At 44.7% G+C, this 25,040-nt stretch overlaps 1 protein-coding gene across 1 annotated transcript in view; it reads right to left on the bottom strand.

Annotated features, from left to right (window-relative positions):
• Nucleotides 1-25,040, bottom strand: part of IBTK (inhibitor of Bruton tyrosine kinase) — a 732,550-nt gene that overhangs the window by 256,867 nt on the left and 450,643 nt on the right. The window contains exons 22-23 of the mRNA XM_086926550.1: nucleotides 19,778-19,905; nucleotides 6,631-6,743 (exon numbers count right to left, since the gene is read on the bottom strand). Coding sequence (XP_086782676.1) covers nucleotides 6,631-6,743; nucleotides 19,778-19,905 — 241 coding nt within the window. The remainder of the gene's footprint in view (nucleotides 1-6,630; nucleotides 6,744-19,777; nucleotides 19,906-25,040) is intronic.

Consider the following 25,040-nt stretch of genomic DNA (forward strand, 5'->3'; position numbering starts at 1 on the left):
CCCTAGTCGACTGGAGGCTTTTTTGTATTCTTCGCTGCCGAGCCAGAAGGCGGGGCGTCAGAAGGTTTTGGTCGGTGTGCACCTGGACCCGAAGGTGGAGGTGGAGGTGGAGGTGGAACCGAAGCCTGTCCCAGCATGGTGCGGTGAACAGGGTCTATACCTGTACTCACGACCTGTTGACCAGCTGGAAGATCTTCATCTTCGCATTGATCCTCAACTCCAGAAGCTGAATCCTCTGCTTCTGAAGCGTTGTCTTCGTGCTGTTGATCTTCGGCGTCTACTTCAATTGGAGCCTCGTCTATGATGAGGTCTGGTGTTGACGAAGATGACAGCGCCATTACTCTTCGAGCTCGACGGTCCCTGATTTTTTTCTTGGACCGGAACGAAGCGCAGGCCTCACAGTCTCGACTCTCGTGCACTGGAGATAAGCAGAGATTACAAACCTCATGAAGATCGGTGTGAGGGAATTTGTGTCCACACCGAGGGCACTTCTTTAAGGTTGTTCTTTCCATGAGCCAAAGGCCCAATGGCGCAGTTGGGCCCGCTGGCCCCGACGAACGCTGGAATCGAGAAGTGAAGTCTCTATTCGACGCTGGTAACCGGAATCAATGTCGACGACGATGCCGATGGTATTTTGATTGATTTATGGGTTGAAAAAGAGATCGGTACCAGGACCGAACGATGAACACATCCGAGCCCAATGGCGGAAAAAAACAATCTAAAGATGTAGTTGATGCCCATGCGCACTAGGATCTAAGGGAGGAGTCATCCAACAGACAAAGACTCTTCCAAGAAAACAACAAAGTGTAATCATCCGGGCCCACCACCAGATGGTGATCTAATGCAATAGTGTGTGGTCTGCAGCCCATATGTCTCGAACATGGTGTTTCGTCATAAGTAAACTTCAAGATGACAGTCCATAAATGTCAGTAAGGCTGCATGGGGTTTAATGTTTAAAACTCTTCTTTTTACTACTGCCTTTTCTATAGTAGCGCCTTATCTGGTAGAAATTCTATCTAGCCACAGATTCCTTACCTTACATTATTCCACAGATGTCAGGCTGCATCCAGAAACAATTGACGAGCAGTACCCTAGCGTAGCGGTAGGTGGAGTCATTCGGATCCGTGTGGCACTGTCAGGGCTGTAAATGATGTGCGTGGTGCCTATATAGGTGACAATGCAGATTGCTGATGGCAGTTTCTTGTTGAGACTTTCTACACCAGAAGAGCGGAGCCACGAGAAACACTGACCACTGGTGTGAGAATCTAAGTCAGTTAAAAAGGTTAACCCTTTACTCTAAAAACCACTCGTAAAGAGGGGAGGATCCATAATGAATCTGCAGCTTGAAAGGGTCTCTACCAGATAAGGCATTTCCAAAGAGGAGGATCAACATGTTCAGCTGTGCACAAATTTGCTCCAAAAGCTGTCAACTGTTGCCACTCAATCTCCACGCATGAATGAGTTTTCAGGTTCAGAAGCCTGCCCTGCTGCTGCAACAGAAGATCCTCCCAAAAAACGCAGGCTGATCAGAGGACTGATGATCATGCTGAACAGCTCGGGACACCAGACTCTTTGTGCCCAACCCGGAGTCACAAGAATGACTTGGGCTTGGTCGTTTATGATCTTCTTGCGAATTCTGGGCAGGGCAGGTATTAGCTAGAAGGTGTATAGGAGGCCGGAGCTCCACTTGAGACGAAAAGTGACTCAAAGTAAGAGCTGTCTTGGCAGTAGCCAAATAGACCTAATCAAGCCTCTTCCCACTCTTGAAAGAGTCTCTGGATGGAGGCACCATTTGTGATCATTCGTGATCAGCTAGGCATTGACAGCCAAGTTCATCTACTCTACTGTTCAGAGAGCCTGCCAGGTGTTGAACCACTAGGGATATACCCTGGTGCACCAGCAATGTCCAGAGACACACTGCATCTTGACAAAGGTCCCATGACACCACATGCCCTGTTTGTTGCAGTATCACATGACGGTGGTGTAGTCCCTGAACACCTGTACCAGTCTTCCCATGACTGAAGGAAGAAAGGCTTTCAATACCAAACGGATTGCTTGGAGCTTCAACAGGTTGATGTGGAGCCCAGATTACGCAAGAGACCAGTCTCCTCTGATCTCCACCTCTGCCAGATGCCCACCCTAGTCGAGGAGTGACGCATCTGTCTCTACAGTCAGTCCCGGTTGGAGAAGGTAGAGGGATCTGTCGCTGACCCAATTGAGGTTTGTCAGTCACCACTGCAGGTCTTTTGCAGTTCCCTGTGAGATCTGGACCATGTCGGAGAGATTACCCTGATGCTGCGCCCACTGCAGAGCCTGCATATGCCAGTGGACATGTGTCACAAGCAGGATGCAAAAGGCCCAGCAGCCTCAGAGTCAATCACACCAAAATCCAGGACAGAGACTGAAACATCAGTATCATAGCCTGAATTTCCTGGACTTTCCATTCGGGAAGACAGGCTAGATAATGCACTGTGTCCCAAACACTTCAAGTGAATGGGAGTGTCTGAAAAGGAGTCAGGTATGACTTCAGCACTTTTATAGTAAACCCCAGTGATTACAGGAGGTCCATTGTTGTCTGGAAGTGGGAGAACACTGCCTGGGGTGAGCTCACCTTCAACAACCAATCATCGAGATAAGGAAAGACTGGCACCCTTGATCTACGCAGATGTGCTGCAATCAATGGAATTATGTTGGGGAACACCCAAGGGGTGCTGGTAAGACCAAAGGGGAACACAGGAAACTGAAAGTGCTCTTGGCCCACCGTCTGTGGTCAGACAGAAAAAGGATGTGAAAATATGCGTCCTGCAAGTCCAATGCTTCTATTACGTTTCAAGAGTCTAGGGCATACAGAACTTAAGCAAGCGTGAGCATTCGGAATTTCTCCTTCTGGAGGATGAGATTGAGAGGGCACAGGTGTAATATAGGACATATGCCTTCGTCCTTCTTTGGTGCCAGAAAGTAGCAGGAATAGCAACCACAACGTACTTCTGATGCTGGCACCATCTCTATAGCTCCCTTGGCCTAGAGATCCGACACTGAGTAAGTAGAGGTGATCCTTCGTCAGCTTGTCATATGTGGGTGGAGCGGTGGTCACAAAGGGGAGGGAATAACACTTTTGGATGAAATGCAAGACCCAAAGGTCAGATGTTATTGACCTCCAGTGGTGCAGGTGGTGGCAGATCCTGCCCCCCCCCTCACACTGGATGCACGTGAGGGCAAACTGAAGTGGTTTGTAGGCTGCGGCTGCCAAGACAGGTGTGGAGGAAGAACGGGGAATGGCCAAACCTCTGGCCACAAAACGATTGGGATGACTGTAGGTCATGATGGCTGGGAGGGTAAAGATGTTGGTTGAAAACCCCATCCATGGCAAGGAAAGAGATGAAGGGCAGACTGGGGTTGGCGAGGAGCCATGGAAAGGCCCAAGGACCAGGCCGTGGCCATGCAGTCCATAAATCGCTACAGCGCTGAGTCTGTTTTCTCTTCAAACAAATGACAGCCATCAATGGGAATGTCCATGAGTGAGGCCTGGATATCCCCTGAAAAGCTAGTGGTTCTCAACCAGGTGTGCCGCCTAAGGACCACCGACGATGAGATCGCTCTAACCAACACATTTGTTATGTCTAGCCCACATCGTATGGCGTTCATAGCTGCATCTCTCCCCTCAACAATTGATTGAGATAATTTGGCTTGAGTCTCCTCCGAGACCATATCAGCACTTACGTAACAGAGTCCCAGACTGTATGGGAGTATTGGCCCCGGAAGAACGTGGTGTTTAACGACTGCAGTGTTAGGCTGGCAACAGAGAACATCCTTCTTCCGAAGGTATCCAGCCTCCGGTACTCCCGATCCAGTGGGGTGGTAGGAAACGTGCTGGGTTTGACTTTGGAGGTAGAGGTGTGGACCACCAAGCCCTCTAGGGTGTGGTGCTGGGTGATGAAACTGGGGTCCCCTGGGATGGGGCGGTGGCAGCGCGCAATGGTCCAGTGCAAAGGAGCCTCTGTGCAGGGCTTGGACCAGACCCCAAACAGGACATCAGTGAGGGCTTCATTGAAAGGGAAAAGAGGTTCCGATGGGGTCCCTGTTGAAGCACTTCCGTCAAGATATTCGTCATGTCTGCCACTAAAGGCAATTGAAGGTTTAAGACTGAAGCAGCCCCTTCCCACAATAGTGAATGAGGCACCCTTCTTTGTAGCCACACTAAGGGTTAGAGACCAAGCGAGTACCAAGTGAAGTGTTGAGTCACTAGCATTTCCCAGATCCTCATACCAGGTGACTTCAGGATCTTTTAAGGGCTGGTAACCATAGGGGTCCTTAGGCCCCTCCAGTTTATCACCCAATCCAGGCCTGCCATAAGAACAAAGCACTGGCTCCATCATGTGTGGTGGTTTACGGAAGCGGTGTTGGACAACGCTCATCCGGCTCTGTCTCGAAGTCAGGATGACAATGGTGGCTCTAGATCCATCAGTAGATTTAGGGGTCCTGACCGGTGCTGAGAGCAGGCCTGCCAGCAGAAAACCAGTAGGGGACCCTCCTGATCCTGTGGGGCACAGGGACGCTACAGAGGGGTCAACAACCCAAAGGTGAGGTGCATAGCCTTGTAGAACTCTTTTAGCCTGTCGGGGGTTCCTCTAGCTCAGGGAGGTACAGAGATGGGGCAACCTCCACCACAGAGCTAGGCCTCCAGTGCCGATAGCCTCACGTCTCATCTGAACATTTGTGCGGTGAAGTCGAAGACCTCTTCGGCTTTTTCTTAAGGGACTTACTGGATTTTCCCAGTGACTTCAAGCGAGGGGACGACTGCCGAGCGTGGCACAGCGAATCATCTTGTGACCTTAGTGGATGAGATCTGGAACTTTATGGAGTTGGTTCGTTAGGAGCATGGACGACCAGTACCTCAGCATCTTTGAATATACAGCACAGCATTCGTTGCATGTCTTGGCGTTGAGATCGTGCATTAGACACCAAAGGCAAACCAAGAACAGGTCGGTCACCAACACCAGACGGTGACAGGTACCACATGGTTTGAAACCTGCCGTTTTGATGGACATCTTCAAGCCAGGAGCCTAAGTTTCAAAAAAATATTCGACAAAACGCCAAAAAAGTCAGACAAAAATTGACTAGGGGTAGCTCTCTCTGAATCTTTGCTGACTGGCGTGGAAAGAAAAGAACTGACGTCAGCACATTTGGATGGAGCCTATATAGGCATTGCTCACGTCATTTCCAGCACCAACGCCGCCACGCAGAGGCAATTAAAGCCACCTACCAGCAGTGTCGGGGTACTGCTCATCAAAAGTTTCTGGATCTAATCTGAAGCCTGGGGAATATTCTTGGGTAAGGAATCAGCGGCTTGAAGTCTCTATCAGATAAGTAAGAACATTAAAACACAAACTAAAAGAACAAGGTAGCTTCTAACTAGCTGTAGGGTTTGGTCTAGAGGTGGTAGTGGAGATGATTTATACTGAGTGGCTGACAGCACTTTACAAAAACACAGCATCACCAATATCAGAAACTTGGACGTCAGATCTTCAAAAAGATTTCAACTGACATTTCCAGTACCACCATGGTAAATACTATCAAACTAGTAATCTCCAAAATGTGCAGTCATGGCACGATATACATTGCATTGTGCAGTCTCAGTCTTTTCATTAAAGTTGGTTGCAAAATACTGATTTAGACTCTGAGAAAAACATAAACAAATAAAGTGTGTATTTACATACACAACACTTAAAACATCAAGATGTTCTTCATTTCAAAATAAAGATATGGACCAACCTAGAATATGTCTCAAATCATATCTTCTACTTAATTAAAATACGATAAAGCAAACAAATTATATTCTGCGATGTTGGAAGCACTGCACTCCGTCTCAAGCCACATAATCCAAACCACGTAACTCTTGTACAAGCTAAACCCCCACTAATGTATGATCAACAGAACACTGCTCTGCCAATTAAACCCAGGAATCTGCTACAATCCAAATCCGGGATAACTAGAGTAGGTGATCCTCAAAGTCTGACTAAAAAATGCTAATCATTTCTAAAATATGCCCACCAACCAGATAAGCCAATCCACTATGAAAAACATTAAGCAAGGAATGCTTAAAAGTTGTAATTGTCAAAATATCAAATTACTGCATGTGATTCACGTCCTTTCTATGGCTAAGTAAAATCATGTGTTTAGTGACTCCATTCTCAAGACCATGTACAGACTTGGGCTCTACTCTGTGGGCAAATTATACTTTTGCATTAGTTTCTAAGAAATAAGAATGATCATAAAAACTATGTAGAATTCAATACATAATTAATTGCGTAAAGTTTAGAGTGAAAGAAAAACAAACATCAAGACTTGAAAATGTAACACAATACGGAAAGTATATTAAAAAGAGGCAACTTCTATTTGAAAAACCTGTTTAACAAAGATTTTCTAAAACAAACGGAATTCCCTACAAAAATACAGTAGCAAATGAGTTCATGCTAACTGATATTTTTCATAGTGCACTGTCATAAAACAGTTAAGCAATTCCAAAGTTAACATGCTTCCTTCAGCTCGTTCTATGTATAGTATTAAAGTAATACAATGCACTTCAAGTTCCACCATACATGCATCTACAATTCCTGTTTTATCACAAACCTCTGCATGATGGACTCTGTATTATATCTGAAACATTATATCCTCCAGAGCTGTCTGATCGTCTTCTTGGCTTCCGTTTTACTTTTGATTTTGCTTTCCTGAGAAGCAATTCCCTGAAAAAACACCGTAAGTAAATTGCTATTGGTTATATGAATATTGTTTAATACAGCTTAGTAGTGAATATACGGCAATTAGACCTGTGCATGCAAAATCAAATCATTCACAACACGTGTCTGCTAACTCATGATCCCTTTCTTCACTGCCTCTTGTTTTTATGCTTTGAGGTTTGTTCTAAAAGAAATTAGTTACTTAATTGTAACTCACATTCTCCAGTGTTGGTCTCGTTCTCATATTCACATGCTTCAATTATTCTACGTCGTTAGGCTAGGAATCCTTTGTAATCTTTAAATAGCAGTAAAGTATGTAGTAGCAAATACACTTTATTGGAAACAACCGAAACTTCAGCCAGTGAGGTGGAAGGGCTAGCGCCACTTCCTCCGCTAGAAACCACCACGGCTAAAATTTCATAGCATAAAGTGTGAGAAGGGTAAATAATAAATAAGCCTCTGGCAAGGGCGGAGGGGAGGATCGCAGGTGAATATATGAAAGATACCAATGCTGCGGAACTGGAGTTACAGATACATTTCTTCCCCAGGATTATATTTTTCATATATTCACATGCTTGAATCACAATATTAAGAAGTACATAACAATTATAATAAATATAATAGAGCACAAAGCAGGTTCACCTTTATGGAAAGAGGTTACTGTGGACTGCTTGTCCTACTGTTGAGTAAGATATTGCCTTCACATCAAGGTAGTAGAGTTTTGTGAATACGTGCCTCCTTCTCTACATCACTGCATGGCAGATTGCTTGCAGTGGCACACCAACGCAGAGTGCTGCAGTTGTCGCCATTCTCCTGGAGGAAAGCACTCTTATTTGTCTCAGGGGTGGACACTTCGTCTTGTTGTGGTAGAAGGCAATGCAGGCTGACAGCCAACTTACTATTCCCTGTGTTGACAGAAGAGTGAATTACTTTTTGTCTTGTTCACGTAAAACGTGATGCACCTGCGCACACCAAGCAAGTGCAATCGCAGAGGTGCGAATTTGTAGGGAATTTAGGTATGAATTTAGGATGACGTTGTCCTTTGTAAATCGGAGAAAGGGTTCTTTCACCATAAATGCTTTAATATTCCCCATTCTGCGTGCCAATGTAAGCTTCAAGAGAAGTGTTGTTTTCCGGGAAATTACTTTTTGATGTGCTCTGTGGATCGCCTCAAACAGAGGCAATATTGCTGGGTCAGGACAGGTTAAACTCCCAACGCACTGGTGGATGCAGTACAGGGGAAAATCGATGGCTGGTGCACAATGTCTATGTTCTGCCTGGAGAGAACCTTGGGATGCATCTTTAATGGTATTGATGTACGTACAGATAGCTCAAAGAGATCTGTGAACCAATACTGGTGAGGCAAGTCCACACAATGAGAATCAGAGTACAATGGTCCGTCTTCTCTCTCCTTAAGGAACTGGGGATTTGGGGAAACACTGGCATTTCTTGTTCTGGTAGGCAAACAAGTCCAGTGTGAGAGGATCCCATTTTTGGAAGAGGAAATCTATTTGATCTTGGCAAAGCTTCCATTTGTGAAAGTTCAATAGTGTTTGAGTACACGACCCTCATTGTTTTGGAGTCCAGGGAGATGCACAACAGCAATGTCCACATGAAGGGAAATGGCCCAGTCCCATAGTAACTGTACCTCTTTCTAAAGGGGCCAGGACCTCGTTCCTCCTTGCTTGGTGATGTAAAACTTTGATGTTGTGCTTTCTGTTCTAAAGAGGATTGCTTGACCTGTTAGCCTTAGAAGGAAAGCTTGGATATTTAGTCTTATGGGAAAGAGCTCCAGGATGTGGATGTAGAGCTTCTTTTCTGCACCCGACCATACACCTATGGCCCACAGTTATTGTATGTGAGCCCTCCAGTCCTCCATGGAAGCATTTGTTGTGAGCACCACTCTGTCCAATGAACGGTGGACCAGAAGCCCTGAGATTCATAGGGATCCACCACCATTCCAGTGCTTGTTACATCTGGAGTATGAAACAGAGTAGAAGACCTATCCACAAGGCCATCAACAGAGACTTGCATTGTATAACTGGACCAAATGTTTGACAAAGGAGGTCTTTACCATAGACTGAAGTTTTATTAGTCTTTCGGTCAAGTGGAAAGCTTTTTCCATTTGTGTGTTCTGAATCTCTATCAATGACTGCAACTTTGTATGAGGTTTTAAGGAAGACTTGTCAATGTTCAATTTTAGCCTAGTCTGTGGAAAAGAGTGATACGAGGCAACTATAAAAGCCGTTGCTTCTTCCCTTTAGAGAGTCCTGAAAAGCAATCGTCTAAATGAGGGTATACTTGTGACCCTGTCATCTGAAGTAGGCATCAACTGGCATCAGGCACTTGCTAAATATGTGAGGTCCAATGTTTATAGAAAGGAGCGTGTCCCAATCCGTCGATTTTTTCTTATAATAATCTCTGAATAATTCGGGTTATTTCTTGATTTTCACATCCTAACAACCACATGGGAGTCTAGCGTTTCATTTCTATCCAGATGTTGATTCAATTTAGTCTAGCCGGGTGAAGTATACTATACAGTCGTATTTGGCTTCATGTCCCATATGTTTTCGTTCCGCCCATCTCAACACCCCGTCCGTCAAGACCTCCTCTCCGCTGCTCACCTCGTGTCAATGTAGTGGACCACTAGTGATGAGATATATTGATTGAATAAACATATGGATAGAAAAGAAACACGACCATCATTCCGTCCATCATCTTGTGTGTTTTGCTGTTCGCCCTGTGTGGGAAGGGTATGCCCAGACGTGGAACCCGTGCTCACTGCGCCACTGTAGTGAAGCTATCCTGGATTATGACAGCTGATAGCCAGAAACCGGTCCTAGGATGCTTGATTCCGGTCCAGGGAGGACATGGCTTGGCAGTTCGGTCTGGACTGTTCCAATGAGGCACAGGGTCAAGGCTGATTTGCATATGGCCATGTCTGAACTGGGGTGGCGTGGTGAGGAAAATAACGATGGATTAAACCCAGATCTGGGACTGGGGGTGAATATTTTGCCAATGTGCAAAATTCCGTCCATCATCTTGTGTGTTTTGCACTTCTGACATGGTGGCTAGTGTCTTCATCAATTTCAGGCCTTCTGACCAGACAAAGTCCAGTAAAGGTAGTGATTTTATAGCTTTAAGTGGTTGCTCTTTGAAGTCATATAGGAAGCATTCTTGCTCCACAGCGGTCAATGGTAGGTTACATTTTTAGTTACTTTATTAGTGCAGGGAAATTAGTTATATCATCAGGTTGGGAATCTGGATGGATGGGCAATTTATCACCTTCTCTTAAAATATAAACAACCCATTCAAAATTAACTTTGTCATCTGGCAGTCACCTTCTAATTCAGAGTTATCCGAAGAATCCTTGTTGGACCCGGCCCTTTTGGCAGGTTCACCCCAAGACTTTTTCCTTTTTCCTAGCCTGTTTCTGTGACCTGGTGTTGGTGATTTTAGGCCTCTGCGCACTTTTTCACTGTGGTACAGTGTAAAGTGCGTGAGCTCTCTGTGCATGTGTGGTGAGTGACCTGCCCTCCCATAGGAATGCATGGGGAATATGTATGCCCATGGTAGTTCCTGATGTGTGGGGAGTGCAGGGTCGAGTTTGGTATGTGCGAACTCGTGAGATTGAATGCTGCGTAATGATATATGCGGCATGATTGTGTCTAGTGTAGAAGTGCCACTTCTAGAAGTTGGCATATTTGTGTAATTTGTGTCTGGCGTGTGATTGGCTGAGGCTGGCTGGTGAGCCTGGCTCCAAGAGTCTGGGAGGGTCTGCCCTGGTGGTGAATGGAGTGTTTAGCATGCTGATGTGAGAGGAGGAGTGAGCCTGGGCCTGCTTGTGGATTGACCGTCTGTTTTGAGGGTCCTAAATGAGGCTGGGTTTTCCCCACACAATGCTGGCTCCACCCCCTGGGGTGCGTCTGATGTCCCTAGCCTGGCCAGTGAAAGGAATTCCCTATAACCAGTTCTAGTTGGTTCTCACACTGCCTGCACCCTGCTAGACAAAGGATTTTATAGTATAAAAAGAGGCTGTGTCCCCTTCCAAAATGTTCTTGTTTCTGACTTGAATCCTGCCAAGGGCGTGCTACTGCTTCGGCTCAGGGGAAGGCTTGCCTCCCTGAGCCCTGCCCAGCCCCTGGATACCTGAGGGACTTGGAGACTGATGGACTTTCCCTAGGGACCTTTGCCTTTGGTCCCCTGCTTGCAGACTCCTGGGAACTTTTTCTTGCTTTTGCCAGGGCTTATTATAGCCTAAAGCGCCTGGAAGCACTTTGTTTGCTGTTCTAGCGCTAGGAGCGCTGTGGATTGGCCTTTAGCACTTGAAAGCGCTTTATGTGCGAGTGCCGGTGCCCACCCGGTGCCTGTATTTAATTATTTTTATTGATGGGTGCCACCCCATTTATTTACTTGTCTGTGTCCGCCCCCGCCGTAGCGCGATCTCGCGCTTGTTGTTAGTATGAAGCCACGAGGGCTTCAGGGGGCATTTCTTTTGGCCAGTTTTGATTATTCGGATCCCCAAGAAGACTCCAGGTGCCCCACTTTGTCACAAGCCCATGAGAGGCTCTTAGTGGGGCACTGGTTGTGAGCCCTGAGAGGCTCAGGGCCCAGATTGTGTGTAGAGCCCCGAGGGCTCTGGGGGCCATTATCTCTTGAGTCCCCCGAGCGGGACTCCACGATTGGGCATGATTGTTTAGGAGCCAGAGAGGCTTAGGGGCATTGTTTGTTTTGAGCCCTGCAAGGCTCCAACGGCGGGCCATTTTGTGTTTGAGCCCCGAGAGGCTCCCGCCTATATTTGATTTACGAGCCCAGCGAGGCTCGAGGTGCCGAGTGTTTTCAGAGCCTGTGTGGCTCCAACGTTCTGCGCAGTGTTGTGTCAGAGCCTGTGTGGCTCCAACAGTTGACGCAGTGAGGACCCTGTCGCAGTTTTGATTCCCAGCTGCCCAGCAATGAGTGGGCAGCTGCACCGTTTAGGTCTTGTGATGTTCCCAGGTGCCCAGCAAGTAGTGGGCACCTGCAACGTTTAGGTTTTGCGCCGGTGGCGCACCCCTGACTGGCGCTGCATTGGCGCTGCATTGGCAGTGCGCCCTGACATTCTGGACACAGGGCTCTTTAGTCCCTTTATTAGATGGGGGCTGGTATGTGATTTTATTTAGGCCCAATGTGATTATCTATGTGATGGTAATTGCCTAATGTGAGTTTTGCACAATGTGATATGGTGTTAGGAAATGTAATGCATTTAATATGATTACGCACCTTGATCTTACACCTCTGAATGTTTTTAGGCATCATGTGTTTTTGCGCTATTGAGTTATGTTCTGGCACCTCTGAATGTGTTGGTTTATACATCATGTGTTTTTCCTTCCCTGCACCTCTGAAGTTGTTTTTGCTGCATCATGTGCCTTGTTATTACACCGCTGAATGTATGTTTTATGCATCATGTGTTTTCCTTCCCTACACCTCTGAATGTTGTGATGCATCATGTGTAATGTGTTCTTGCTTATACCCCTAATTGTATTGTGATACTTAGGTGGTTGTTCTTTCTAGTACAGGTGGCCCTAGTGAGGTCCTGGTTCCCTGCGTGACATTTCTCCTAAGGTATTTAGGGTTGCGTAGGTGGTACTTACCTGTTCCCAGTAGTTACTGGATGTGATCTATAACTGTTATTTTGTGCTATACTTATTCTAAGTTCTAGAAGTGCTATTTCTACAAATGTTGATTCTGACAGGCGCCCACGTGGCCCCGTCCTGTGTAAATAATCCCTTGTGAATATTGCCCGTGCCAGTTGGCACAATGTACATGTGTGATTCTATCTGATGTGTTTTGACAATACAGAAGTTATTTTTATATAACCTTGTGTGGAGTTCCTTTTGTAGTGTGCCTAAGATGTTGTTGCTGTTGTGTGCTGGCGCAAATGCTTTACACATTGCCTTCGGGATAAGCCTATCCGCTCGTGCCAAGCTACCAAGGGGGTGAGCAGGGGTTATCTTGGCGTGTGACTCCCTTGCCCTGACTAGAATGGTGGTTTCTGCCTAGCTTTGGCGTCAGCCTTAGCCAACCAGAAATAGCCAGTTCTAACAATCCTCATCTCCCATAACCTTACAAGAGGATGTGAGCAGTGTTGATGTGACTGTCTTTGGAGGTTGGTCCACCAGAGGAGAAGAAGGTGGTGGTAGTTGCAGGGGGGGGGGGGGGGGGGGTGTCGAGACAATGGTGGAGGAAGAGGGGACGTTCCAGCAGGCTGCTGAGGAACTTCTTTGAAAGGTGTCCATCATCTGTTGTAATGTTGTGAGAAACGCAACAGACACCTGCAACAACTCAGAATGTGCGCAGGCACGACAAGATGCATAGGGCTGAGATGACCTCCTACAGACATCTGTGGCAGGAAGTCATAGTTCTGGTAAACCTATGTACTGTTTAAGACACCTCAGAATGTGTGCAGGCACGACAAGATGCATAGGGCTGAGATGACCTGCTACAAACATCTGTGGCTGGAAGACATAGTTCTGGTAAACCTATCTACGGTTTAAGACATCTCCCTCAAACTTCAGGAGGTAATGGACATCAAACTGCATGAGACTACAAGCAGCTCCAGAAACGTTCTAGTCAATAATGCCCCTTTCTAATTCAGAATCAAGAATCATAGTGGGAAGGATGGATGTAACTTGAATTGGTGAGAAAGGGACTGGGGTGCAAAAAACTGCCCTCAATAGGATCAACGTCTGGAGTAGAGACATCGTCAGAGACGCTGTTGACAATGGTCTCTACGTCAAAGGTGCTGTTGCCATCAAAGAAGGTTGTGCTGTCAACAGTGATCTAATGACAAGGATGTTGTCATCGTTTAAGAGTTTCTACTCATGGACAGAGGCGTTTTGTTTTCTTCACCATCCACGGTGATGACATGGAGGTCACCGGCAGAGGCTGAAGATCAGTGAGGAAATCCATGGAGCTGGCTCTTTGCGCTGATGTTTGCACAAGACTGGTATTCATCCTGCTTGGAGCATTTTACAGAAGGCATTTTATGAGATGGCTGTAGATGTTTTTGGATGTAACTCCAGGTATGGGAAATCTACACATTTCTGCTGATGCGCAATCTTTGTGGAGTACATATAAGCATCCCCCTTAAGAGGGTATTTGTTTATTTTCCAGGACAAATAGGGCCAACCTAGCCCTCTCTATCTTTCAGAGTCCTCAAAGGAAACATTGTATAAATGTCACAGGCTTTTGTGCCGTAAATACATTCGGTATGTGGGCCATCAGTGTAGATGTTCTTCAGACCATTTTTTCTCTCTCCCAGTCATGATGACAGCTGTTGACTCGAGGTAGTTCTCCCTGATGCAGAACATTTTAAAATTACCAGATATTTAACTCCAAAACAAATCAGAGATCACAGAAAGATGGAGATGGACAAGTCGAGTATCAGTAATAAGGGCACTGAAAGGTTAGAATAGAGTTCTTCACAGGGACTCCCTCACACACACGCAGCAGAAATCTGACCTATGGTTGTCTCTAGGGGTAGTAGGAGAGGTAGTACTTCCACCTCGCAGACTAAAGTTCGAGTTGTTTTAAGTGAGGTGGATATGCCTCTAAGCAAACACGGATATTGAGGTATATGGCCATTTCCACACTGCAGGGATGATTCAAGCATGTGAACATATGTAAGATTCAATACAAAACAATTCCCAGATTTTGGCCTTTACCATGTAAACCTGTACTTAACCATGTTGTCATGAAATACTTAGTTAAGCAATGGTTAATTTCCAGGACCCACCACACCCCTGCTGCGCAGATTTAGATAGAGATAGGTGGGAGAGAATTTGGTAGGATCACCCCAACTTTTTCTTTTTAACATCTTTTTTGAATATGAAAGAAAGACAAGAATACGAGCAAAATACGAGAAATAAAAGGGGGGGGGGGGCAGAAAGGAGGCAATCCAAGTAGAAACAAAAATTACCAAGTCCAAACTGACATATTTACTAAAATTGGCAAGACGAAAGAACACAACAGATACAATAAATAATAAGTAATGAGTACATGGGTGAAGGAGAGCAACTTGGAGACACTAAGATAATACGGTTTGGGCAGACCAGTCCTTTGGAGTATCATGCTGAGTCAACCACCCCCGACCTGGATCCCAGACCCTCCTAATCATTTCCTCAAAGGATCATTTTCAATTAACACCATTTCCAGCAGACTTATATTCAGGAATTCCCACTGGAGAGCCAAAATCTTGCCAGCACCTGTCAAGCTAATGTAATGGTGAATGTCCAAGCATGATCAACTTGGGGACAACAATGATCCTTACCTTACAGATAAACCCTAATTTGTCGAAGACAAATTCCCAAAAGAGATTTCATGCTGGACAAGACACAAAGACATGAATGGTGTCCCCCCTAGTGAGTCCATAGCGAAAACAGTGACTATCCAGCCAGAGCTCCATAGTATAAAGACAGTGAGGAGTGCAATACCAGTCACTAATACATTTGAGATGATGAACTTTAATACGAGAAACATTAAAAGCTGAATGAAACAACATATTGCTATACCTTAAATCCGGCTTGTGTAGCTTCTCTGTTGAGCAAACTACTCCACTTATGAGTCCTCTCTAGAAACACGTCCTCACTCTGATGATTAGATGAACAATATAGTTTACAGACAGACCCAATATTTCTCTTGAGCCGAGCGTTCCTAATAAGATCGAAACAAGGACTGTCCACAAAACTCAAATCATCTTCTTTAAGACTAAAATGAAAATGGCCCATTTGCAGATATCTAAAAAAGACTGTTGCAAGGAGTGGGACCCTTTTAAGTAAATGAACAAATGAGGCAAAAAAAACAAGCCATTGAATAGTTGAACCAATGTCAGGAGATTGACTGTTGCCCAGGTCGCCATGAACCCTTCCTGGATATAGTCAGGAACATTGGGATTATGGCCCAACTATGTGAGCTTATTGAAAGGGGTGACATCAGGAAATATTCGCTTGAAGGAACCCCAAATAAGATGAAAGACCTTTAATGGCTTAAACCTGTATGTTTAAAGTATATTGTATCAACTATGCCAGTGTCGTGGGGGACCGTTTCACCAAATGGGAGGAACTTGCTAAACATAAGACCTAATTGCAAATGCACCCTCACCAGTACTCACTGCAGTTGAGAAAAGAAGGTTGTCAAATAATGAAGCCTGAGGACTGGGAGTAAAAGCCCTCTCTACAATGGCCAATAATCCCCAGATGCAACCTATTCCATTTAAGAAACACTTCCGCTGAATGTTGAAACAGCTTACTATAGTTATTTTCTATGATCTGAGAGTTAGGGAAACCCCAAGATATACCAAAGACTGTACCCATCTCCTGTCCTGATCTGGAGAGACCATATTAAATATGACCTGAGTCTTCTCCTGGTTCAACTGGTAGCTGCCAACTTCTACAAATGACTGGGCCGCCTCCAGAATAGCATGAAGAAGACTAGGTGGGGCGGGTTAAAAATGGCAATGTTGTATGCATGGGCTAAATTCTTCACCTCAAAATTATGAAGTCTAAGGGGTTGTATCTCAGACCTCCGTTTAAGGGACTGAATAAATGATTCAATGTAAAGAGCGAGTAACTGAGGAGATAGGGAACACCCCTGCCTTGTACCGCGGAGAACAGAAATGAGATCAGATTGTCCCCCCCACTACATAACCTAGCCTTAAGACCAGAGTAGAGACGTCTAACTCTTGAGATAAAAACTGGTGCAAATCATACGGTCTCCATGCCCCCCTCCCAAAGGAAGGGCCAGGATGCCCTATCAAAGACCTTTTCTGAGTCCAAACATATCATATCGATTGACCCACCCCTGGATGAGGCTACATCCAAAGCTGTGATAACAGTATTGACATGAGAGGTTGTGTTTCACCCTGGGATAAACCCATGCTGGTTTGAATCAACCAAAGTTACCAGACATCGGATTAGAGAGGATGCATGTGTAAATCTTTGAATCAGTATTTATTAACGAGTTAGGGCGGTAGGAGTCAGAGTTTGGGGTCTTTTCCCTTCTCAGGAAAGATAACAATGTTTTTCCCCCTCCACGACTCAGGAACCGATATTCAGCAAAACAACAGAGTTAAAAAAGCCCCTCAAAGCTGGGGCAAACTGCTAAGACAAAGTAACAAGAAATTCGAAACGTATCTGGTCAGGGCCAGATGCTTTTCATCTTGCCAAAGAGCGAATACCCTCATTAACCTCCCCAAGAGTAATGAGTAGCTCTAACTTGGATCGCTGGGTACGATTTGCCATACTCTCAATATTTAGCTGATTAAGACTAAATATATCCTCGGGAGAGGATAAGCAGTCCTCACTGTACAGGCTCATATTTTCGATGAGGCTTTGCAAAGGCCTTCAGAGGGTCAGTCAGGTTCAGCTGGAGAATGTTTCCCAGGAACGGCACTGGAACAGGCCCTGCGGGTCGCCAGTGCGAGGGATACCACAGCCTCTGGAGCTCTAGCAGCGGCAGCAGGATGGCTCTGCCCAGCAGCATCGATAACAATGTTGAAGGTTTCATTCCAGCGAGAGAAGTTACTCCGAGACCTGGAGGAAGAGTGTCCAGTGTGCAGGTGCTCTATGTGGCTCGAAGCTCAGAAACTACCCCTGTCAGGAAGGTGGACACAGGAAAAATGCATATATCACAACACAAGGCAAAAGCGGGTTAGGGGCACCAGTCAATTCGCGAAGTCGAAGGAAATATAAGCCCAAATTATGGCATCAATCTCGCTAAGGACAGACTGTCAAGGAGGGCCCTTCCCCTGCCACATTGCTCTGCCTGTACCACACCTTCGGATCACCCCAACTCATTTTTCCTTCTCTCCCACCTATCCTAACATGCCACTAACAAAAGAATCGAACCAGGAGATGGGCAATGGCGGGACAAGGATTGTTCCTATTACATCCAGTTCCAATTCCTACGTCCTGTTTTAATTTCACACAGCTCCTTTGCTTCACAATGCTTCTCCAATTTAAAAAAATACGTTTTGAATCAAAGAGGCTATAGGTGTGTTTCATAGGGCAGAGGCACACATTGTTTGGGTGTGTTTCTTGTCCTAAGACAAAATACAAACAGCACCAGGGTTCTTTCATGGGCACACAAACATAATTTTGCGCCATGCAGAGAGCCAGATGTAGTTTAAAATGTTTGGCATTTTTCTTAGCCTCATAAAAAGTCCAAAAGATGCTAAAACTGTGTGGTTCTGTCAAACAAGGAACCAAATCCAAACTGGGTCTTGCTCCTTGCACGGGCAGAGATCTGAAGAAAAAAAGAGCAATGAGTCACAATGTTTCCCACCTGTGAATTTTTACACAGAAGTCACATCCTCACAAATAATACTGTATTATAGCTGACAACTGTTTGTGTAGCAGACATGTAAGTCAATCTGTTACCATGTGAAGTCAATATGCTGTCACTGTAGTCTTCACATAGTCACAAAAGGTCTACTCATGTGCATGCAATAGGCCGCCCAGTTGAGTCAGAATTCTGTAAATATTGGACGGTAGGACTTTGGCCATTTGTGTAAAGTTCTGGTATTTTCTGTCACTGTAAAGTGGTGAAAATGTAACTTATTAATGCCATAAGTTGACATATGCAGGAAACTCGCAGTAATAAAATGAGTTAGGATTCACGCAAGAAACATAAACCTGAATTCACTGTGTAACTGGTTTTCAGTTAAGGGTTGGCAGATTCTCTTGCAAGTTCAGGGCCAATATATTGAAGTCAACCGTTTTCCTGCATCAAAAACATTCCCTAGTGTCTATTATCTGGATCCCTGCTCAAATCCAAAGATTTTTAATAGCCCCAAGACTAAGGAGCCAGCAAATCGGTATGGGGTGCTTAGACACCTAGAAATAGAAATCTAATGATCTCTATTAGTTGAAAATATGGTTGTTGTAAGTTTCAGTTCAGACCACGAATGATACTTGTGACCAACAGACTGGTACTCTGAACAGTCATAGTTGTAGGTGGTGCTTTTTGTTATGAAACCTCAATAAAAAGGTGTGAACCATAGAAAGCAATTTCACTCAATTACTTTCCAAATTTCCTAAATGCACCACCAGTTTATTGCTTGTGTATACGATAACCTCCCACTCACGATCCCTAGAGGAACAACGTTGGGGATCAGCAATGGTAGGGTTATGCTCCTAAGCAAGGAAGACTGAAAGGAATTATTGCTGTATTATAATTATGCTAGAAATATGACTAACATTATGTTCAGCATCATCTTCCGGCCAGCCAAACATGGTTAGGGGGGTTGTGCAATCCAGTTATTGAAACCTTAAGATGCATAGATTTTAAAAATATACAGTTGTGGTATTTTTCATACTGCCGAGATGTGATCCTGTGGCCAAAAGCCAGATAACCTGAACTAGCATTTCTCTTGCAGTTGCTTTCCTAGTTTCCCAAATGCACAGCACCTAGTTTATTGTTTTGGGCACCCTAAATACAAAAAAAAAACATCCTCGTCTAGGACACCACTTTCAGAAGACACAGAAAAACAATAAGAAGTCAATGTTTGGCAGGGATACGTTCCTGCCAGAGGGAGATTTGGATGAAATGTCAATGTTTTGGAAACAAAACTGATGAAAAACCTGCCACATTTATTTTTTAACACTTTCCAAAAGGTGGAGTACAGACTTTTACTTCTCCTGGACTTTTTTGTGGCAACAAGAAGGCAATGTCATGGTACAATATATAGCTGACCATGATCATATTGGCAGGCCCAGTGAGTTCTTACTAGGACAGTGGGTTTACAATAGCTTTCAAGGAATTTTCATACATCTGTCCTTGCTACTTTGAAAGTGCAATTAGAAGTCAGTCGCTCCTTGATGCTTTTTTAAAATTGTTACATTCCAGTTATCTTTACCTGATTTTCCATCAATGCATCTGTCTTTCTGGCAGGGCATTTTCCCACTGTACTTAAAGAAGTAAAGTCCACAATATTTAATGTAGTAAATAAATATATAACAGGAATACATGTTACGTGACAAACAAAGAAAAGGACTTCAACTCACTGAGAAGTTTGATCTGTAATTTCTTCTTCTTTTAGAAAGACAAAGTTCTCTGTAGCTTCAGTGTTCAAGTATCCAAGGTCTGGTCCATCAATATATGGTGTAATAATCCTCCTTTCCATTGCTGGAATCTACATTTGCAAACAGTGCAGTGTGTTAGTTTTTACCAGAAATGTACTCTGATGAACAAGTTTGCTTTATGTTGTCCTTACGACATTGTGTCTTGTGCACAGTCGATTTGTTTTCACATCCAGCAGCCTTCAAATGATCCTTTGAAATTCTTCAATACTGGTCTGGGTGCTGTCAAACTTAATTTGGGAAATTTCTATGAACTATAGCAGATTATACAAATTAGTAGCTCGGACTACACAACCAAGTAAAAATACATGTAGCCCTCCATAGGCCATTACATCAATCTTTACATACACTTTTTAGACGTACATTTTCCACCTGGTAAAACATAAATGTTTGATGGCTCTGTTCTTCGGCCACCAATATTTCTTTATTTGAAGAGGGCATCATAGGTAAAGCATTTCCAGTTGAGGAAATCCCTAGAAGATCACAGGATTCGGATTCCTAAAAAAAGCTTCACTGTATAAAAATCTGCGACATGAGACTATTCTGATCCTTGGTTGGCTGGGATACCGAGTCTATAAAACCGACAAACTATTTCCACATACCTTATGAGAAATGGAAAATGCATGTAGATAATCTATATGCATGTTGTAGCTCCACCTTTTTGAGCTACCAAGTTATTATAAGACCAACTTTTGGATTTTTAAAGGTGAAATAGGTGTTAATAAAAACAATCTTGCCCTTGGGGTGCCTATAGACATGATCAAAGCTCACCATCTGCTTTGTGGGGGAATTCCTTTATAATCTATTTACTAAGGTCTTGAAATCCGGAAATGTCCCTCCCTTATGGAGAGGGGCTATTACACACACCCTGTACAAAAAGGGTTCAAATCAGAACCCAAGTGATTATTGTCCAATTGCTTTGCTATATGTTGAAGAAACTCTCTAAACAAGACTAGCTTATTACGAAAGGCCTCTGACTTTAACCTATTTCCTATGGAGAAATCTGGATGTAAAGAAGGATGCTCCACTGTTGATTATATCATTGCATTAACACTACTGACCAACAAAACCTTAAAAAGCAGCCTTAATTTATACACATGCAACATTGTCTATTTGTCGGTGTTTGACAAAGTCAATTGACAAAAACTCTGGGGGATTTTGTCCAATTATGGGATTAGTTTCACCATTATTAATTTTTTTACTATCTCTGCATGACAAAACGTGGCTACAGCTTAAGTTGAAAAAAAAATGTCTTGTCACCAAAAATGTCAGCAGTCAGTCGACTAAAACAGGGTTGTATTTTAGCGCCACTTCTTTTTTCATTGTGGATTTATCCAAATTGGTTTAATTCTCACTATCTTTAGTGAAATTAAATACATTCTGAGAACAGCAAAAAAGGCAAACTGAATATGTTATGTAAATTATAATATTATATGTTATAACTTCATTTTTCCTTCTTTTACAGGCCCTAATTCTAAAGTTCGAAAGTTTTTAAAATTTAAATGATAAAAAATAACTGGAAAAATTCTTTCAAAAACTTTGATATCTACTATTGTAAAGGTAAGATTAAGTAATCCAAACACTATCCATGCACTAATACATTCACCTCTGCACAACCTTACAGTCCTCTAACCACCTATACACTGCTCATGAACATCTTAAATTCCCCAGGTACTATTCATGAAGTCCACCAATTACCCTGTCACTCCCAATGCACTTCTTGACTCACCCAGCCAGTACCATGTACTAATCCAATCACTCTGCCAATACCCAAGCACCTATAAATTCCCTCAGGCAGTCTCCTTGCAGTACTCTAATCATTCAGCCAGTACCATGTCCTTATCTAACCACTGCAGCAAAACCCAAGCACTTATAAATGTACCATGCTGTCAATTTGCAGCACTTTAAGTATCCAGTCACTACCCATGTACTTGTGCAATGACTCAGGCATTAACACGTGCAGTGCTACAATCAAATGTGCACTATCCATACAGTCCCCTAACCACCTAAACAGTACTGATTCACTCCTCCAATCACCCAGGAAGTCCAGGAATCACATTGTCTCTCTGTGAGCACTCCTCCAATCATCCAGCCAGTACCATGTCCTTATCTAATCACTGCACCAAAACCCAAGCACTTATACATTCACCATGCATTTACATTGCAGTACTCTAATCATCCAGTCAGTACTCATGCAATTACCCAGGCAATTATTCTTGTACTCCTACATTCTTATGACTTCTACCTATACAGTTTACTAATCTCCCCGTTACTTCCAATGCACTCCTTTAGTTACTCAGTCAGTCCCATATACTTATCCAATCACTCTGACAAAACTTAACCACGTATAAAATCACCATGCACTCACATTGCAATACCCCAATCATCCAGTTAGTACTTATGTACTCATGTAATTACGCAGGAACTAACTCTTGCACTTTTACAATCCTTTGAGTGCTACATATACCCTTAGGGATCTCCATGTTACTACCTATATACTCCCTTAATTACCCAGCCAGTCCCATGTCCAGATCCAATCACTCAGCCAAAACGTGCTCACTTATAAAACCCACCATACACTCTCCTTGCAGTAGTGTAATCATCCAGTCAATACCCACGTACTCCTACAATAACACTGGCAGTAACATATGGAGACTTACAATGACCTGTGCATTAGTCATGCAGTTCAGCCATCTCCCTAACACTACGCCTGCACTCTTATAATCAATCATGCTCTACACATGTACTCTAGCAATGACCCAGGTGTTAGCATGCTGCTATTTCTCTTTTTTAACCAAATAAGTTAGTTTTGAGGAGAACCGTTTTTTTCTTCCTTTTTGTACAGCGTCAAAATGCCATTCCAACTAAATTTTGTTTTAGCAGCGATGATTTCTTGCTGCTGAACATACAGCAATACAAAAGGGGATGATGGACGGAGAGTTTGAGCAAATCAAACACTCACCCCCAGTCAACTGATCTAGGTTTAATCTATCACCATTCTTTAGCTCACTAAGCCACCCACGTTCACACATGGCCATATGCAAATCAGTCTGACCCTGTGCCTCATGGGAACAGTCCAGCCCGAACTGCCAAGCCATGTCTTCCCTGGACCAGAAACAAGCATCCTGGGACCGGTTTCGGATTCATGATCCTCATCAGCCAGGCTATCTTGAATCCAGTGGCCAAGTGAGCAAGGGACTCACGTCTGATCATACCCTGCCAACTTAGGACGAACAAAGCGATACAAAAGGGGGATGATGGACAGAGCGTTTGAGCAAATCAAACACTCACCTGTGGAAAAAGGTAGGGCTATGACCTTTCTCAAGATTTGCCCGGCGCTAACCGCCTTTGTACCATTCAAATTACCAAGCAATGAGGCAGGCGCCGGAGACCAGAAGGCAGGAAACAGAAGTTTTATTCCGACGGAGCAGAACACATCAGATCAGACAACAAGGTATCGTCTCGAGGTGCTCTACCAGCCTCTCTGAGGCCTGGCCTCTTATACCCTGGTTTATGACATGTCAGCATTCTTTATTGCATAAAAGACTCTTTAAACTTATGAAATGACGTCCCCATAATCCTCGTGTCAAACCCACCCCCACATACATCCACAATAGAGGCCCTCACCCTGCTGATAACAGGAGGGGGCTATCACACGGCTGAGTGTTCCGCCGATTCTTAGGATGTGTGCGCCTGATCGTATCCCATGGGGTGGGGAGGCCATGATCAATAGTGGATCCTTTGAAGAGGAGCGACTCCATACAATAAGGGGCAGTAAACGGTATCTCCCGGCTTAGACGATGGCCTCGGACCTGTGTGGACAGTCGGACTCGGGGGAAGGGGTCATCAAAGGAGTGGTATTCATGCCGCGTGGACAATCAAGCGCGGAGGGATGGTTTATCAACAGAGGGGTATTCATGGAAGGAGAGGAGGTGCTGGTCAGGCGCGGGCGTGACTCCCAAGGACAGGGTCATGCAGAAGGGTTATGCTCATGAGAGGGAGGGAGGGGGAGCCAGGGTGCGCGGAGGATGCTTGCTGGGTCAGAGGGGCGCGCTGGCGATAGATCATGGACAGGGAGACCATGATACCTAAAATGGCTGTCGTGCGCGTTGTACGTGGGTGACAAGCTGGCGCAGATGATGTTCAGCCCGTAAACTAAAATTCCACAGTCCTCCCTTTTAACATGTCTCGCCAACTTGTCAGTTCGGATTTATCCCCATAAGGCCACGTATTTCTACTTCATAGAGGGGACTCATGTGCTCATTTCGGAAGTCCAAAGTCTTTGGGCACATACAGTTAGAAACAAAGCTGCACAAAGATGGCAAACATGGATACCTAAACAACACCCACATAATATCACAACAGGTATCAGTATGAAGGAAAACAACCTCCAACCCCAGTCCTTCAAAGTGTCCCAAAACCAGCTCCCAAGCGACCATCCTTCTTGCTCTTGGTGAACCTCCGAGGAAAGTCTGTGGAGGTGCTCAATTGCTTTGTAGACTGAAAGCGAGTTAACTGGCACGTAGGTGCAGCAGCTAGATCCGATGATGCGGCATGCTCCTCCTCGATCGGCTAGGACCACATCTAGTACAAGGCGGTTTTGAAGGGTCACAAGGCGGACCGCCTGAAGCTCCGCCGTGTTGTTAGCGAGGATGCCAGCTGTGATGTTGATCGTTGTTTCTACTGCCTGGGTCAGGTGTCGGATAGCGCGGCTGTTTGCCATTGGGCCCCACAGAGGAACAAGTCCCTTTGCTGCATCTAGGAACTGTGCTCCAGTGGAGTCGGCTTGTCCAGCGTCATCTGCACGCCTCTGCCGGTGATGGTTGGCAATGTAGCAGATACCCTTCCAACCTTTCGGGAGCCAGGTGTAAGCTTTGGTGCCACACACAAAGTACATATTTGGAGAAGCAACAAAGGAAGGGGGATCAACTGAGTTCAATGTTCTGGTGATTCGGCAGGAACTGTGACCCACCAGCTGTGTTCCCTGGCCTTCGAGACACACAAGACCTGTGACATTGATAACAGACAGAGCCACAGTCAGAGTGGCAGTAGTTTGTTTTCGCAGATGAGAGAAGGTGGATCTAGCTGGATTGTGGAGTACCTGTACTTCGACTCGTTCTTTGGCTGGAATGTCTTTAAGGAAGGTGGCGCCTGTGAGCGCAGGACACAGGGCAGCAGAGGTCTTTCC

The sequence above is a fragment of the Lissotriton vulgaris genome, chromosome 6 (assembly GCF_964263255.1).
Source record: "Lissotriton vulgaris chromosome 6, aLisVul1.2, whole genome shotgun sequence".
Classification (NCBI taxonomy): Eukaryota; Metazoa; Chordata; class Amphibia; order Caudata; family Salamandridae; genus Lissotriton; species Lissotriton vulgaris.